At 28.6% G+C, this 18,724-nt stretch overlaps 1 protein-coding gene across 1 annotated transcript; it reads left to right on the forward strand.

The window, feature by feature from the left end:
* Window positions 1-7,625: 7,625 nt before the first annotated feature.
* On the forward strand, window positions 7,626-18,253 carry LOC127281551 (uncharacterized). The gene is made up of 3 exons (XM_051305293.1): window positions 7,626-8,244; window positions 14,290-14,460; window positions 16,357-18,253. The coding sequence occupies exons 1-3, from the start codon at window positions 8,187-8,189 to the stop codon at window positions 16,695-16,697; spliced, it is 570 nt and encodes a 189-aa protein (XP_051161250.1). The 5' UTR covers window positions 7,626-8,186; the 3' UTR covers window positions 16,698-18,253.
* The last annotated feature ends 471 nt before the right edge of the window (window positions 18,254-18,724 follow it).

Consider the following 18,724-nt stretch of genomic DNA (forward strand, 5'->3'; position numbering starts at 1 on the left):
TTCCATTTTCTGGTGTCGAGTCAGTAACGTATAAAATATTGGTAAGTCCACGCCATACCAACAAGACTTCTAAAATTTTTTATTTGGCTAAAATCTTTTATTTTTTCTATCTTTTTCTATCTTTTTCTACTCTTATTTGAAAAAGAGTTAGATGATTTTTTTGAATTTTTCTATCAAGTTATTTATGAAATATGAATTTTTCAAAAAAAAAAAAAATTCACTAGACGGTGCAGTTTAAGAATGCGGATTCATTATTAACGTTTTCAATCGGAATGTAACATTTTGAATAGGTAGCACTTTGTTTGAATAAGTAATTTCCTATTAATAAAAAATTTAATATATCTATTTAGACAATTTTGAATCGGATCGAAAAATTATAGGTTATGTTGTCATATTTCACACAAAATTTAATAATTTTTTTTAATAAACGAACTTTGTAAATAAATTACAAGCTGGAGAGTTAGATTTGCTTAATGCATTTAAAATTGAAAAGATACATATCACTGTCTTTCAACTTATTATATATAGATAATGAGGAAGAAAAACTTGAAAAATGTAAATGATTTGAATCGCCGGAGTCAATTGGAGATTTCATTTTAAGAATGCAGATGATTTCTTTAAATTAAAAAAATACTGAAAAAATTGTTCTGGGGTCATGTACAAATTACGTAAAGGTTACAGGTGGAGGGAAAGGTATAAGAAAACCTTACAGATTCTTACTTTGGGGTAGATTATATATAGGGATCAAGAAGATTTTCTCACGTAAGGATATATATTTTGAATAGTTCTTAATATTCTCTTTCGGAATAAGTAGAATCCAACGCTGTGATTTAATACAAGATGCCAAAGAAGATGAGAATTTTAAGTTCTAAACATATTTACTTTGATGAATCATAAATGCATTTTATAAATTTCTTAAGAGAACTTCAATTTTCTTCGGAATATAAAAAGCTCTAATATAATATAATAGTATTCAAAGTAATGCATTTAGTTCTCCAAAATAATAGAAGGACTACGAATGATTTTGGCATCTCGAATTCCAAAATTATCGAATCTATATATTTAGCAGAATTTTATAAAGTAGAATTTACATTTAAACGGGTTTTCATATCACAAATTTTGTATTAAACTGAATTCTTATATAATAAAATTTCTATTAAACCGTAGTGGTTAACAAACGAGAAAAAGGACCTTAGATCTTAAAAACGATTTTGAGTTTTTGATATATTGTTTTTAGACTCACTTTGTTCTTTATTCGCGCCCCAGAAACTTTCCTAAAGATTTCCTAAAAATTTATTTGAAATGTTTATGTGAAAATTGTGAAAAATTGTGAAAATTGTATTTAGTGAAAATTGTGTAAAGATTTAAATGTCCCGATTAAATAAATGTTCAGGAAAGTTTCGCGCTAAACATTTATTCAAGTGGGACATTTAAATCTTTACACAATTTTCACTAAACATTCCAATTAAATATTCCGAATATTTTAAATAAATCTTTAGGAAATCTTTAGGAAAGTTTCGGTGCTGTGGGGACGATATGAGTTGAAATAGAAACAAGCATGGTTAAATGAGGACAAACTGTGTGTATTAATAAAGGAACATACGAACAATTTTAACTTGGAATTACAATTTTTTGAAGCATTATGTAAAAAGATGAGGAGGACTCTTGCTCAGCCTTACATGGGAAAGGTTAAAATGTTTAAAATTAACCCTAACGTAATTCCTCTCCCACGACGCAACCAGACTTAACATTTTTGTAAAATTAGTAGCTTTTACTCTTTTTCATATAGTATAAAAAGATCAAACAGTTGTGGCCAAATCAAATATAGATCAAAATCAACGATATGTCAGAATAGCGTGGTTCACTGTTAAAAATGATCACAAATTTAAAAAACTTAATCTACCAATGTAGGGTAGGTGAGACTAAGTTCGGCCACTTTACGTTTATTCATAAAATTAAAAGAAATGTCTCATGTAGAAAAGTAAAACATTCTTTCTTTTCAATAGCATATTCACTTTTCAATTTGCACACAAAAACTTAAATAATATTTACATATATATTATAATATAAACTAAATAATGTAAGTGGCCGACTACTGTAGCTATAGGGTAACTGCGAGAGTAAGATTTTTATTTTTAAAATTAAAAGAAATCACTTATGTAGAAAAATAAAGAATTCATTGATCTTAATAGTACGTCACTTTTTACTTTGCATACCTAAGTTTAAATCATATTTATATATTATGAACTAAAAAATGGTGGCCGACTACTTTAGCTACATTTCCTTAAGTGACCGACTACTGTATCATTCACCCTATATTAATTTTAAGAAATTCTGTAATTTAAATGTAATTCCATAAATACTGGTAAGAAATTTACAAGTAGAAACTGATGCCTGGATCCATATGGCTCATTTATGAAAGTCTTGTTCCTTAACTGGGCCATCCATGGCCCATCCGATTATTAAAATCTTGCTCCTCACTTTTTCCTCATAATTAAAATTTGAATCAGAATTTTTCTACAGACATTGATGATGATATTATAATATTAAATACTATCAGTATTGATTAGATTTTACATACAGAAAAATGGAACCAAATTAATACAATCAGAAAAAATGGTTACATAAAATAGTTATACTGAGCAAACAAATTACTCTCACAGAACCTAAACTTGCAACAATTTTCGCAACAATGACACAATATTATAGGAACATTTCAGAAATAATGTCAATAATGAGGCAATGTTGTCAATATTGCTACAATTTTAGGTGCTTTGCAGGTCCTGTCTTTGAATACCCATTTCACTGGTTATACTGTAACCAGAAATTTTGTTAATTGTACTACCAAGAATAACGATTCCTGCATGAGGTTTTGAGAATGCAACAATTATCAAAATAAAGAATCTAGAAATCTCTTGTTTCATTCACGAAGCAAATAACATTCAGAGCAAATTAAGAAAACACACGGATTTCCTAAACATGTAAGATTTTAGGGTTTAAGCCCAAAAAAATAAGCTAATTTATTCCTAAAGGGGTTTTTCAACGCATATACATTAAAAGCTTCCTCTAGGTCAAGTTGTAATTACCAAAAGGAACAAGATACAGAATGTCTTTGGTAAAATTCTCTAAATGTAAATTCTAATTTTATCCAAAGGAATTTATTATTAGAGCATGCAATACAAGTTTCTCGTATTATAGCTCCAATATAGTAAATAGAATGTGCCATGCATGCAGAAAGTGCTTATTATTGAATTACTGTATACAATATTTCTGATGACATTGCAAAACATATTAAATATTTATCACTTCTACATTCGCTTATTCTTGATGAGAGAACTCCGAAACGCGGTTGTTCCATTGTCCCAAGCATATAACCTGGGGCACTAATGACTTAAACTACGTTCCTGACTGGATCGTTCAACCTGGGAGCCAACGGAGGGGATCCAAACTGGACGAGTCCATGTCGTCCAAACCCCAGCAATCCAACTTGAAACGAGCTTAGCAAGAAAAGGAAAGCGCTCTAGCAGACATTTTCTAGATGACTTAACCCGCCGTAATATGACTGCGTCCTCTACTTTGATACCTGATTCCATCAAAATTTAGGTTGGCCTATGGTATCCAAATGTAGACACTCAGGACATCAAATCTTTATATTAAACATCATTCATAAATATTCGAGATGAACCATATGTCTCCTATTTTTGGATTTATTAAATCTATTGCATAATTCTTTACACTATTTACGATGTGCTGCATTTTTATCTAAAGTGTTGTATTTCTATAACTAATAATGGAGCAATTTCACACTGTTTCCACATTCTTATCCTATGATAAAAGTAGTATTTCATATATCTTATTCAGTTTTTGAAAACATTTTGGGTGATATGGGGATTTAAAATATGAATACTCTCATATCTTATATACCACTATTGGAATGCTAGAGAATGTCGATGGCAAAAATGACGCAGACATAAGATGCGCTGTGTTGCTTGCTTAGTTACATAGATTAATTTAATATTAATAAAGAACTGCTTTTATGATTAATATTAAGATTCTAACAGTCTATTTATATCAGATAACATGGTCTACTTCTTTTTATACCTATTAAAAAAGACAGAATAGGATCCGAAGCAATTTCCATCATCCATCATGCTTAATTCCCAAAAACTGAAGTCGAAATTGTTTTAATAGCACTCCAAAGGAAAAATTCTGCATAACAATCACGATTAGCCAATTAGGGATCCGATATTTTCTATACCAACATTTTTACTTTTACCTTTTACTTCTAGTTTAAATTCTAAAGTAACGGCAATTTAATCTTTAACGGCGAAAGAGTGCTTCATTACTAATAAACTTCAAGTATTTCAAAACATCCCTTCTTTAACTGCTCATTCTGTATTGCGTGTTTATGATATTATAACATTAATGGATAAATAGATAATGCCATCAGGTACATTAAAAATAATCAATAAATATATACATATATATGAAACTAACTTTATAAATATAAATCTTAGTAAAAATAGACTTATTGATTTTTAGACTAGTCGTATGTGACAATAGCAATTATGACAATATATTATTGTTCCTAGTGTTTGAACATATTAGTTCTTGATTATTATCAAAGTTATACAAATGTACTAACCTACTTTTAATAGATCGTATATTGACTGTTGTTTAGGCAAATAGAATTGCACTGTATTATAATACTGTAATAATTTACACATACATAATCTAAACTTTCGATTTTTCACAAACTGACATCAAAAATAAACGGTATTCTCATTCTTGTGCAGTTTTTCAAATTGTAATTCTAGCAAGATTTTCTTGTCAGTCACTCTACAAAAGTACTGCGATAAGAAAATATGTTCAGCTAAACTGCATTCACGGCGTACGTACGGAAAGTTTTAGAGAGGTTTTTACTCGCAATTCAGACTAACACCTATATGCGTCCAATCGGAGTACGCCTTAATATCGTTAGTACTGTAGGATTATTTGTAGTAGTAATAATTGTGTAGTATTTTCGGTAATTTCTCGAAAAAGAATCGTATTCTAAAGACTTTCCATAAGCACGCAGAGGCTAATTTTGATAAACTTACTGTTATTCCACCCATTAAAACATTCACAAAAATGGATTTTCTGTATTGGTGGTAATTCTCCTGCATAATCAACCCTTACATTGTCTTTTCTTAACTAATTTAACAACTACATTTTAGTTCTGGATTATTTTTTTGACTGAAATTTTCAAACGTTTTTGTTAGAAGTACTTTATATATATATTGTCGAAAGTTTTGTTGATAATCACGAGTTTGCGCAAATGTATGAGATAAAGCTTGAAGACATATTTTATAGAGAACGGAAGGATAAAGAAAATTTGCGATCCATCAAACAATGATGTAGAATTCTTGTACATAAATATAATGGTTATTCTTTATAAAACAGAATTGCTTCATATAGAACTGCTATTTAAGTAGTAAAGTAAAGAAAGAGAATAATTATCACAAGTGACCTGCGATATTTGTTGCGCAAACTCCGCTATTTATCCATCAACAACTGCGTATATCTATCATTTTGTTTTCCTTCATGTATCTTGTCCGTAAGAATTAGTCTACTCCTTTAGTTGCTTTGCCATGATGGGCAGGTGACTTGATGGAAAGCATTTTGCTGCGTAGTGAACTGAATTACGAGGGGAGCGTTGTAGGTATATAGCTGTAGTAGTGAGAAACCAGACGCCTCCTGCTTTCATAACTTCAACTCATCCATACGGACGAGTCTACTATTCCTACATATTTTATAACTCTGAGCGTTTCTACTGTTTCTTATGAAAAATCCAGAAATCACTTTATTTTTTACCAAAAATTAATTCAATGTTTTTAGAATTTGGAACCAAATAATATTAGCACCATCATTTGATGAAGAGGAAGGTGTAAATCAACAGAAGTAAAGAAATATTCTTAATATACCAAATCCATAATGACCTTTTCAGAATTGTTTCAGAAAATGGCATTTCCTTTCAATTTGTCAAATAACGACAATTATTAGTGAAAGTATTTCATAAGTCCAGATTTTTTTTTAATTGACAAAATGCTATAATGGAAATCTATTCTTTACGAAACCTGAAAGAAGATGCGCAGTATGGCAACACTGTAAGGCATCCGCTCAAGGCTATAGAGAATGGAAATAAAAGCTGAACATGAAGAAGGCTCTTCCTCTGCTTTTACTTTATTGCGCATGTGCGCAATGCTTCGACCGTATCCGACCCCAAACGCACTTCCACTAAAATCTGATCAAACCTACTGTTGGGAGGAGAAATATTTGAAGTATTTGATATTACGTTACCATGTTTATTAATTGAGAAAAACTCACATTAATAAAATTTAGTAACAGATTTATTTTCCTGATAGAATATTATACAAAACTTTTTTGTACATTCAATGTAGAATAATACCCTGCGACTCTATTTGTACCATCACTCCAAGGTGTTTGGGATTAGAGGACAGGGTAATATATGGGAATTTATGATTATATCTGTACAAATAGCTGACTCATAATTACAATTAAAACTTGGTATCCACTGCATCCTTATAGAAAATTCAAAATGATGTATTCAATATATAATTTAGTGTTATCATGCCTTCGCAAAAAGAAACAATTTAACGTGATACAAAATACAACTAATACAGACGATACTTTTACACGGAGCAAATCGATATCTTATCTCGTCTAAGGAGAATAATCTTCACATTGAATTTCTATCTGAAAGAGATACAAATCAGTTCATACCGTATCCAGTACAGATTTAGGCTTTTTGAAAATTTTATACCCCAGCTAAATTCACATTTACCAGTTGCTTAAAATATAAATCATATACCATATAATCAGTTGTTGAATGTAAAATTTTCTTTCAATAATGAATAACTTGAACTTTAAAAGAAAATAATTAGATATATTGATATAAAGTCTGCAGAGTAAGCCTCTATCATTATATCAAATATATCCCACTTGACATGTAACGAATTTTTTACCGAAATAATTGGTAATTCTTAAAGTTCATATTCATATCAGATCATATTTTTACTACGAAGTTTGGCAAAATTTTAGATAATTTATATAGCTATTATTTGATAACAACTAAACGGAGGGAAAATGGCAAACATTATGGGAATGGTATAAGCAATTTTAAAAGTGCTACTGTAATCATGCCTTTGTTTTGAAATACCTTTCTCTCCATACATATACAAGTTTTGGGGGAATGGAGTAGAGTGTTAGTGGAAATTTCGCAGTGGAATTGTTCACTGAAGAGAAACTCACATTTATGAGTTGAAATAGCGGCAGCAGACCGTGCCAAAAACATTCGATCCATCTTCATTTTCTGCCATTGTCTACTTCATTAGTCCCTTTTTTGCTCTGAATTTGGTTCCCAACGATCATGCTACTATGAACTCTTTGCCATGTACTTATATATAGATATTTGCACGGACAAATTTTCTCTTCCAATAATAATACTCTAAATAAATATATATATATATATTACTACAAAATATTCTGGTTTCTGTACATTTCTTTGATGATTTTGCTTTGTTGATTAACTTCATAACTTTCGTTTAATTTGTACGTGAATGAATTCCCTCTGCGGGTTCGCAAAATTTACTTATCGTTGCAGTTAAACGTACTAAATTTTTACACTCATTTATAATGAAGGAGTTAATTGAAAGGAAAGGATATTCTTGTTTTTAAATTTCCAAATTGGAAATATTTTGTGCCACTTTATTAAAAATTTCTAGAAAGAGACTTTATACAATATTGTCACTGTTATACTGAATATGCATTCAGTAATATTCACATTAACAATAAGAGTCAGAAGAATACAACTCCGAACATATTCCTAAATCGATTCCTGAACACCCGTTATAGACACCTAGTTATATCACCCACCCAATAATGCTTCGTTCAAGTCGCGTTGATTCAAATATGTTTTAATTTACGTCATACTGTAATTTCATATCACATCATTTGACTAAAATTATCATGATCTTTTAAGTTTTAGCGGAAAAAAACAAAAGATTCCTGATAAGTTATATTCTATTCACGCTATAATGAAGAGACACATGCACTTCCCGTGTCTCTGTAGGTTGCAAAAATCATTTTTCTCGAGCGTAAATATATCTACTCGTCATTAAGTGAAAATGCGACTAGCAATATTTGTTCTTTGCTTGAATATTTACTGTGCAGCGACATTAGGAGGTTTGTGTATTGTACAAATTTAATATTTCTAGTGGAGAATATTGTTCTATTTTTAAAGAATTAGAGGGATAAAACTGCTTCAACCAAAATATTAAAGAAGTTTTATTTTTTTACTTTAAAGTGATTGTCCTTATTAAAGGACTATTTAGGTTTTGTTTACGAAATGGCCGTAAAAGAAATTAATTTTGTACGTTGTGATTTGAAACCGCAGCTATTTTGACCTTCGATACTGAAACTCGGAATATGTATTTTCACTTATACTATTGTATACTACTATTTTATTTCACGATTAGATTACATGAAAAATTCGCATACTATCTTTGTTTTGTGAATGGAATTCAGAAATGGAGTGTTCTAGTTTTTCTAGCACAATCATTTTAACATTAATTTCAGTTAATAAAGAATAAAGTTTTCCCCATATGGTTAAATTTATTATTGATAACTGCACTATATCACAGAAAATTAAAAGGCATTAAAATAAGCTGCAACGCTTATCATTTTAATCCAATTTTTTAATACCAAAATGGATTAAAATAAGCAAAATTGGATTAAAATAATAAGCGTTGCAGCTTATTTTAATGCCTTTTAATTTTCTGTGATGTCAAAAGAAGCTCGTTCCCTGTTGGAATACCCAGATAAAAACTTTATATCATTTTCTTACATATACAAATTATTTACAGTATTTTCAAATTTCTAATGTAATATTACAGATATATGTAGGCATTATAAATGTTTTATTCATGTATAATACAGAAATCTGTTTAGAACTAAAAATGAGAATGTTATTGTAACTTCTAAGATAGCTGTTTAACTAGTACAAACGATCAGTGTGACCTGATTTTGGTTTTCTGAAAAAATAACGTACTATTGATTAAGGTGAACACTTTCTAATTTTAATATATTTAGATATACTTTGGAGGATATGTACGTCAACCGTTTTATCACTATGACGCATATGAATACAATCGCGACTCAGTATCAATCATTGTATTATAAAACCTAAATTATAACAATTTTACATTATAGAATTCATATTATTTTCGAGTTATTAATATTAAAAATCTTGTTGCCGCTCATATATACTGACTGAAGTTGCTAAATGACTTTGTAAATAAAATGAAGATCGCATTTCTAAGCAAATGTATTTTCTTTTAATACCTTAAACGTTGCGCTTAAAATAATTTTAAGTAATAAAAAATTTAACTTCCACAATTTCAGACTTTTTTTAAGCACTTTCAATTTTTTAGAGCTTGGCTCATCAATTTATTTAAAAACTTTAAACAATATATTAATTACTATTAATTTAATAATTAATTTGCGATTTCATTGTATGCATTGGAACTCAAGGAAATGAAAAAGCATATCAACTTATTATCCACACAGAACCAAAACTTTACTGAACATTTATATTAAGGCGCTTGTACACCTCCAGCTGCCTGCACATCAGGCAGCCAGTAAGAGCCAAACAGAGGAGTCAGTAGATTTTTTTCTAATTCTCCAAGAACCCTAAACTAGCAAATTCAAAAAAATTTGCTCAAATGATCTAAAATTGATGAAATTTTTACCTAATTTCCTTATTATCTATATTTACACTAAAACAATTTCCCGACAGGTATAATGTTTACAAGTGTAAAAAATTTCGAATACTTTTTTTACGAAAGGTATTGTTCCTGAGTAATGAAAAGTTTATTTTGTAATTTATTGTACTTAATTTTGAAAGAATTACAAAACAACGTTGAAATATTGCACGTAAATGTAATTCACATACTGTCATGATTTTTTATGACGGGGAGTAACGTAAACAAACAGCATGTCTACTAAGTTCTCAGAAATACTAAGATTAAAATTTCGTTTTTTTTTTTTTGCATGCTCCAAGAATTATGAAAAAAGTTGAGTGATATATGTTCATCAAAAATAAAACATTATTTCTAATTTTAAATTTCAGTACCTACACTGAAAATATAAATTCTAAAGTCACTGATGCATTCCCAATAAAGTTTGACTTATAAAAATAAGATTTATTCTAATTATTTTTAACTATTTTGCAAATCTGCAGAGAATGTCAATATTCCTGAAATGATGGTGAGCAACATGAAATCATTTCCAAATTACTTTCCAAATAATAACGTGGGTAAATTTACTATACGCAGTAGTTTTCCTTAACGTCTATAGGCTTGCGCAGTAAATTTTTATGGACTCAACTATAAGGTTTTAGAATATTATTTTGTAAATAATTCAACTTTTTATAAAAAACTATTGTTTTTTTAAAAAAAATGTTGTAACGAAAAATCTGAATATGGATAAAGTAACATTATTGTACCTCCATAAAAATTCATTACGCAGCCCTAGACATTAAAGAAAACACTTTTAAGTACTTGAAAGTAAAACACACGGAGAAAATTTGTTTCGAGAGTTTTACTGAACTTAATTCGGTGAAATTGGGATAAAACAGCAAAACGGTAATTTTCAATAATTAGTACAGTAAAATGAATTTCATAAAACTGTAATGCAAAAGGCATAAAATATTATAACACATATATTTGTGTCTCAAGTTCAGTTCGGGAAACCGTAAGGTACTGACAGTACATAAACTAGAACAATAGCTAAGAATATTAAGGTCCGGTTTTGATAAATCAGAATTGAAATTTCATAAATTATTTAAATTATTAATGAAGAGTTCGGTAAAACTTCAGGCAGAAATATAAAAAATAAATATTACCATTACTGGAAATCTCAATTCACCTACTTTAATGATTCTCTGATGGTTCACAATTTGATACTCACATATACGAATTGAAATAGTACATCATGTTAACCTTACACCTAATACACGCAACACATTTTTATTTTACGTAATACATACTAAACGCATACATATAAAATAACGCAATACATATAATCGCTCGCTTTACATTGCTTCAGAAGGTTTGACCTGTCCTTATATATTAGCCAGGATTTTAGTTTACCGCTTGTGAGAAACGTTCAAACAATTATTGAAAAAAATAAAATAATTTAGATTCAATTATTTCTGAATATGACAACTAATTTTAAGACTACATATGACAAAATTAGGAAGCAAACTTATTTTTTTAAGTAATTAATTCATTTTTTCTAAAATTTTTATTTAAAATTTATTTGTGATTCAAATAGAAACAAATTAATGAATAAAAATTATTTTGTTTGTATATTAAAAATAAATTATTTTCCCTAAAATTTAATATAAAAATATGATTTAGTTTGAAAATACATCTGAGCAAAATTCAATTTTTTGTTTATTTCACCTCTAATAATAGTTAATGAATTAAAATAATTTTTATTATGTTTTCTGAAAAATTGAAAAAAGACTGTGTAATAATATATATATATATATATATATAAAAGGTATAAGTTCATAAAAAAGTACTTCAATCCTGAAAACAAATACGATTAGAATTGTACATAAGTTTTACCGAACTGGACTTGAATTATGTAGTGCACAGAAAGAAAATACTCAGGAGAGCTGGCTATAATTATCGTAATATAAACCAATGTTTAATGATTCAAATTTTTCATATATTTACAGTACTAGCTTGTAATAAATTAAAATATCATATCAAGTTTTAACTATCATCACTACAAAAAATAAAAAAAAAATTTGAAAAATTCCATTTGTGCAACTATATCCCAACTTTCAGTTAAAATTCAGTAAAATATCCGGAACAAATTTTCTCCGTGCACGTTTGTCGATCGTTTTCACAAGCGGACATTGCAATCATTTCCAGCTAACTTGGGACGCGATTAGGAAATGATTTTCTGCTCCTCTCCAACATTTCAGGAAACAGAAATGCAATGTTGAGAAATTGGTAAGTGCTATATGTAGGATTATTACAGTTTGTTAATAATCATGTAGAATTTTATATAAATACCATTCCAGTTACTAGAATTCATGTAACTTCTCAACTCCTAAGTTCAATATCATAAGAGATTGGAATAAGCGGATAAAATCTTCTCACTTTAATAATTTTAGAAATAGATTTTTCACGTAATATTATTGACAAATTTTAACACACTGGGAATTCTCTACTTTACCTTAATACACTGCAAAAAGAAGTATCTTATTTTAAGATGTTTTGGTAGCGTTTTTAAGACATTATAAGATGTCTTGATGTATTGAAAACGCTACCAAAACATCTTAAAATAAGATATATACTTCTTTTTGCAGTTTACATTTTTATACTTTTATGTTATACATATTTAGATTTTAATATAAAGATATAGAATTTAAAAAACAAATTTATGTTATTTTCAATTTCAAGCAGATATATTGTTTATAGAAATTTGTGTATATGGGGCAAATCCACGAAACTTTTAACTTTTGTGATTCTCGAATCGAACACTTAAAAATTTAAATTATTTTTAATTGAAACTTTGAGTATCATTTTTTTTTTTTTTTTTGCTAAATTATATACAAAGGAACATTTATGTGCAGTATTAGAACAAAATATTTATTTGACAATTATTTTTATAAGTTAAAATGTAAAAATTCTTAAATTTCATTTGAATTTCTTGAAAAAGTTTATATTCTTAACGTTTTTATTTTTTCGGCGTGTAAAATATCACTTCAGCTGCTACTATGGAAATATCTAACAGACATATTTTGTCAAAAAATTTTCACTATCTTATTAGTGTACCACCACTAAAACTAAAAATACGAAGGTTCGATTGAGTGATAGCACTTTTTAAAAAAATTCAGTTGAACGTCTTCTTATGAAAATATCTATTACGGCGTTGGATAAAAATAAAAGTTCAATGCATTTCTTAAAAGGTGATGAAAAAACAAAAATTTTAACACCTTTTTCAATGATGTGCCCTTAATTATATTCCTGTGGCAATAATTTAAAGATGATAATAAAAATCGTAATTTCATTTAAATTTATACATTTTTGAAAGGCACGTACAACTTCATTTTTGCTTTAAACAGGTCAATCTATGGTGTGATCGAAACATTTTCATACATATATTTGAACACAAAAACGCCGCTTAAGGATTTTGAGTGAAATAAATTTTATTAAGTTAAGAATATGCTGAAAACACTTTACCCCCTATTTTCTCAAAATCCTGATAAGCAAATTTGGATGTCAGAATCGTGTTTAGAGGACGAAAATACTTTCGAAACCACTCCGATATCAAAAATAAAAAAAGTTGAATTTTTCAATTTTATATGTAATTTATTAACATTAAAGAGTTTAAAGAATTAAACATTGACGGCGTGAGCTTAAAATGAATCACGCATATAAATTTGTAGTGCTAAAGTGAACTTAAACGTGTATTACAAAGTGACATCAATGTGCCTGCAAATTAAAAAAAGAATTTTTTTTTCTTGAAAGTTAAAAGTTTCGTGGATTTTCCCATATGCAACTTATAAGTGTAGTTATATACATATAAGTAACTGTTAAAATTATAAGAGATTTTAATTAAACGGGTTTTACAGCGATTTCTTTTTGTAAATAATAGTTTTACGCAATTTTCAATTAACAGATATGACTCCGTTAAAAACTTTCCAATTGCCTGGAAGTGCATATACTCTCTAAATTTTCACTTATTTAAATTCAGAAAGTATGTAGAAACATTAATAAATCGACAAATAATCAATAATTTCTTTATGAAATTAATTATTTTCTTATACCTATGGCTTATTTTGATTATTACGTATTGGCCCGATTGAGAAAACAAAATAAAAGTTGAAAAATTTAATACGATTATTATTTGCATTTGCTACTTTTGGAAATATCAGCTTATTGTAGAATTGATTTTGTTTTCTTTTTGTTCATATTTTTTAAATCAAGAATTTAAATAAATAATAATCACTGCAATAAGAAACATCTTAATGAATATAACAATAAAACACGCCTTCTAAATAACTTAAACTTTAAAAAAATAATACATTTTAAGATTTGTTTAGTAACTCTTTTAGAAACATCTGAAAATTAACTATACCAAAGTATTATAACAAGTTTCTGCTTTGTAGAATGATATAATTAAAAAAAAATTTTTTGTTTTATGCAGATAATATCCTGACTCGCATTCATCATCAACGCGATCGTCTTGCTGATGCCTTTCATAATTGGTTCAGAAATACCAAAACCGTTATTGCCTTTGAAAGTTTGGGAAAGATATTGCTGAATTCCGGAGGAATAAATAAAAATATAGAGGGACAATTTTCTCTTGTAGACTTAAGTAAGTAATACTTAAGCAAACAATTTATCAAAGAATCTAAAAAATAGCAAATGTAGAAATTAAAACATCTTCATTAGGGTAGTATTTAATGAATCATGCTCAAACTATTTTAAAAATTAAAAATGGATGGAATTCTATTGCAATTTTACATGCAAAAACTGCTTTTAAAAAAACGGTATAAGGCTTTATGCCGGAAGTATAATATATTTGTCAATAAACATAAAGAGGGAAGCTTGGTTTTATTGAACATTTGATATACCTTAGAGGGTTCTAACTTGTTTGTCTCATCTACATCTGTCTCTGTGAGAGGTTGCAGGACGATCTAAATGTTTTTGTTAAATGGAGTAATCAATCAATATAATTAATTTATAATGTCTGATTAAGATCGCATGCGTAACTAAAAATTGATATTGTTCTAATAAATTCCAAAACAAAAGATACTGCTTCAACGTTCCCAGTGGGCACACTTGTTCAAAAGACGTCCTAAGGATAACTTTTTGCAGACGTTTTTTGGACTTGTGACAAAAGACGTCTTAAAGACGTCCTAAGAATGTTCTATATGTCTTGGCCATTAGACTTCATTAAGATGTCCTAAAGACAATTTTTGTTTCAAATTTTGAAAATAGAAAAATTTTCATAAATAGATAAAAAATAATGTCATTTTCTAAGTTTAACTTGGACTTCGAAACTGCTGAAGATAAAAGTTATTGGAATTTTTCTAAGTTAAATTCATTTTATTGAGAAGTGAGATCGTGAACTTTATAGAGATTCATATCTGTTTTCAACAGCTGAGGTGCTTAAGGCGCAATGCTTCAAAAACTCAAAGTATCCGAGTTCGATCTTAGTTCCATAAATATTTTTTCATTAATTCTGTATAATTTTAAAAATATAAAATTAAACTTAAAATAAATTTAGGGCCAGTTTCACAAACTCCGGTTAAAAGTTAATCGGCGATTAAAGCCAATTTAACCGCTCATGATTGGTCGGTTAGGGATTTAATCGCTGATTATCTTTTAACCGGAGTTGGTGAAACTGATCCTTAATACAGTATTATTGTACTTCAATTTAAAAAATATTGTGAAAGAAATGTCTATTTAAGAAGATCTGAAGGAATGAGGTTGGAAAAAATCTCTCCCTTTCTTATAGGACGTCTGAAAGATGTCTTTTAGACGTCCAAAAAACGTCTTATGGACGTCTTTTAGTTGTCTTTGTGATGTCTCCGAGACTTTACTATCATTGTCCCCCAGATGTCTGCAGACAAAATGAGACGTCTTTTAGACGCTTTTAAGACATCCCTTTGCCCACTGGGTTGAAAATAGATATTTCTTGGTACCCTAGACAATGATTAGTTTATTGAATTCAGTTAAGCAGCAGTCCCATGACAACGTTTTGCGTTGCGTTTTGCAACTAGGCCATGAGTGTAAACATAGCAAATATATATATATATATCTTCATTTCTTTTACACTCATGATCTAGTAACAAAACGCAACGCAAAACGCTGTCATGGAACTGTGGCCTTAGTTCACCTCCTAATAATGAATTTAATTGGTGACCCATCCGACTTATTCTAATCATTCATTGATGTTATGTCCCAATTAATATACTAAATTAGTATTTCTACAAAATTTTGCCAATTTTTGAACAGGAAAGATATACAGGTATATCTAAAACATCTTTAACGTTTCGATTTTAGATTTTTTGGAGGATAGAATTTGATAGAATTTTTATCAAAACCTTTTATAGAAAATTATTAGTTTTTTCGGAGATTAGAATTGAATAGAACTTTTATCAATTGTTTGATATTTATCAAATAATAAGACCAATAACATTTATTCGCGGAGCAATAAAGTTCAAAGTACATATAGCTATAATGAATTTCTTGTTTCTTTTGGCAGAAACCCTAAAGTTCGACCCTGATAGAAAGGATTGGGGCTTTCGAATAGGCAATTGGTACTATATCCACAAGAATAGTAAGGTCGCGACCGTTAATTCAGTGGAATGGAATGATGATAGAAGCAAAGAGAGTGAAGTGGGGTTTGAAGACTTCTCAGGTCAAAATGGCAGTCAACGGGAGGTTGGGCAAGCCTCCTCCTCGCCACTGGAGCCCGATGGTGTATCGATTCTAGCAGTAAAGTCTCCCAACGGTGATGCTAAAAGCAAAACGGACAATAAGGCCAATAATGTTTCAGGCAATGAGTTCTCTGTAGAAGTTCTAAATCCCAATGAATCCAAGTAAACGTTTTATAATTCCTGATCTGCTTATTATATAACTTTGACAACGCCCTAATACTGATGTAGGAAATATCCTTATATATGATATCATATAACACCCATTACATAGTGCTACTTGGAAAAAGTGATACAAAATCATTCTATTTTTTGTATTTAGACGACTTTCGACACATATATTTAATATTTAGTAGTATTCGAAGTTTCTTTAAATTATGCACTGTAGTCAAAAATATATTATATTCAACATTTTAGTTAGAGATCCTCTTCTTATTCATTTATATAAAAAATTAATACAGCACTTTAATGAAAGCAGAAAATTTAAAAAAAGTAATCAAACAAAAAAGTGCTATAATTTTTATAATTATATATCGCCAAGTGCGCGTAAAATAAATTTCTATTGAAATTGTCTTAAACTAGGATTGTAAAATCTAAAATGTCATTGAAACGTATTTAGATTGTATCTATTCTCATCGATTCCTTTCAAGGCATATTTTTCTTTTTTGCTGGCATCTATACTATATATTATTTAAAAAAAAGCCTGTAAACCATTAATTGAACAAATGTTCCAAATTCTAATTTTGATTAAATTTATAGAGCCTAAAAAAATTATAAATATCTCAATAAATCCACAGATAATTATAGAATTTAGTTAATTCTTCTATACCCGAGCTCAATCTCTTGCGTAGACTAGAGATAAGATTTTTTGTCCAACAATTTCGTTAGAATTTTTTTTTTACATTACAAATAATTCATTTGATGATATTATGGGTCTACTGTAAACCGCAGTGTTGGGAATTAAAATTATATAACTTGTTCAACAAAAGAAAGAGTAGATTCTATTGGTATGAAACAGATATGATGATGATGTGCACATTTTCTTACTCTAAAACCTTTTGAATGAATACATGTTTCACTTGGGCCTTAACAATCTAAGACAATGATTTATCTTGGTGATAAAATGAATATTGTAAATGTTATTAATTTAACAATTAAAAATTTTTAATATAACTATTAGGTATTGTAAAAGGTATTGTATTTGAAAGAGGTCGCATCATATGAAATATTGCCAGAATATTGTAAAACATTTCAGCATTAGGGTTTCAATTTTGCAACAATGCAATCTGCTGCGATCATTGCAAAATTTTAATATTATAATAATATTTTGTGCTGTGTGGGTAACAAAAATCAAAACTATAAATCAGAATCCATTTGTATATTGGTATAAGATAATAAAGAACTGTCTTCGCTTAAAAGGTAATGCAGTTTCTTTTTGAAAATCTTCCTTATGAAATAAGAGATGTTGCGTAACGTTAAGTTAACTTAAATGGTCTCATAATGAAAAAAGACACAATAACAACTTGTTTCTTCTCAAGGTTAGAGTATTTTTATAAAGGATTATTTACCATGGTAAAGTAGAAATAAATAGAACTAAAATTGGCGCGCTATGGACATCTATAGAAAGCTTCATGAACTAACGTAAAGAAATAGATAATGAGATAATTCAGATTTTAAAAAAACACTCATCTTTATTATTTACTACTTTATGAGGGACACATGATTATGTTCTAGAAATCATTAGTTAGAATTTTCATTTTATGAAATATCATTTGTCATAATTATTTTTGAACCGAAATTTTATTTGTTCGAATTCGTATTTTGCAGAATTTTCATCAAAACGATTTTCTATATTACAGAATTTTTATATAACCGAAAATTCACTTCATAGAATTTTTATTTGTTCGAATTTTTATTTGTCAGAATTTTTATTTGCTCGAATTTTCATTTAACATAATAGGCATTTTAAAGAATTTTTATTGGGTAAAATTTAATTGCATAGAATTTTCTTTCAGGTGAATTTTCATTTGTTCGAATTATTATTTCATATAATTTCCATTTAACCGATTTTTCATACTACAGAATTTTTACTTAAGCGAAAAATCATTTAACAGAATTTCTAATTGATAGAATTTTCATTTGTCCGAAATTGCAAATGACCGAACAAACAATCGATTTCGGCGCGATTTTTTAAAT

Source organism: Leptopilina boulardi, unplaced genomic scaffold, assembly GCF_019393585.1.
Source record: "Leptopilina boulardi isolate dan_hultmark-lab unplaced genomic scaffold, ZJU_Lbou_2.1 LbouV2_273, whole genome shotgun sequence".
In the NCBI taxonomy this organism is placed as follows: domain Eukaryota; kingdom Metazoa; phylum Arthropoda; class Insecta; order Hymenoptera; family Figitidae; genus Leptopilina; species Leptopilina boulardi.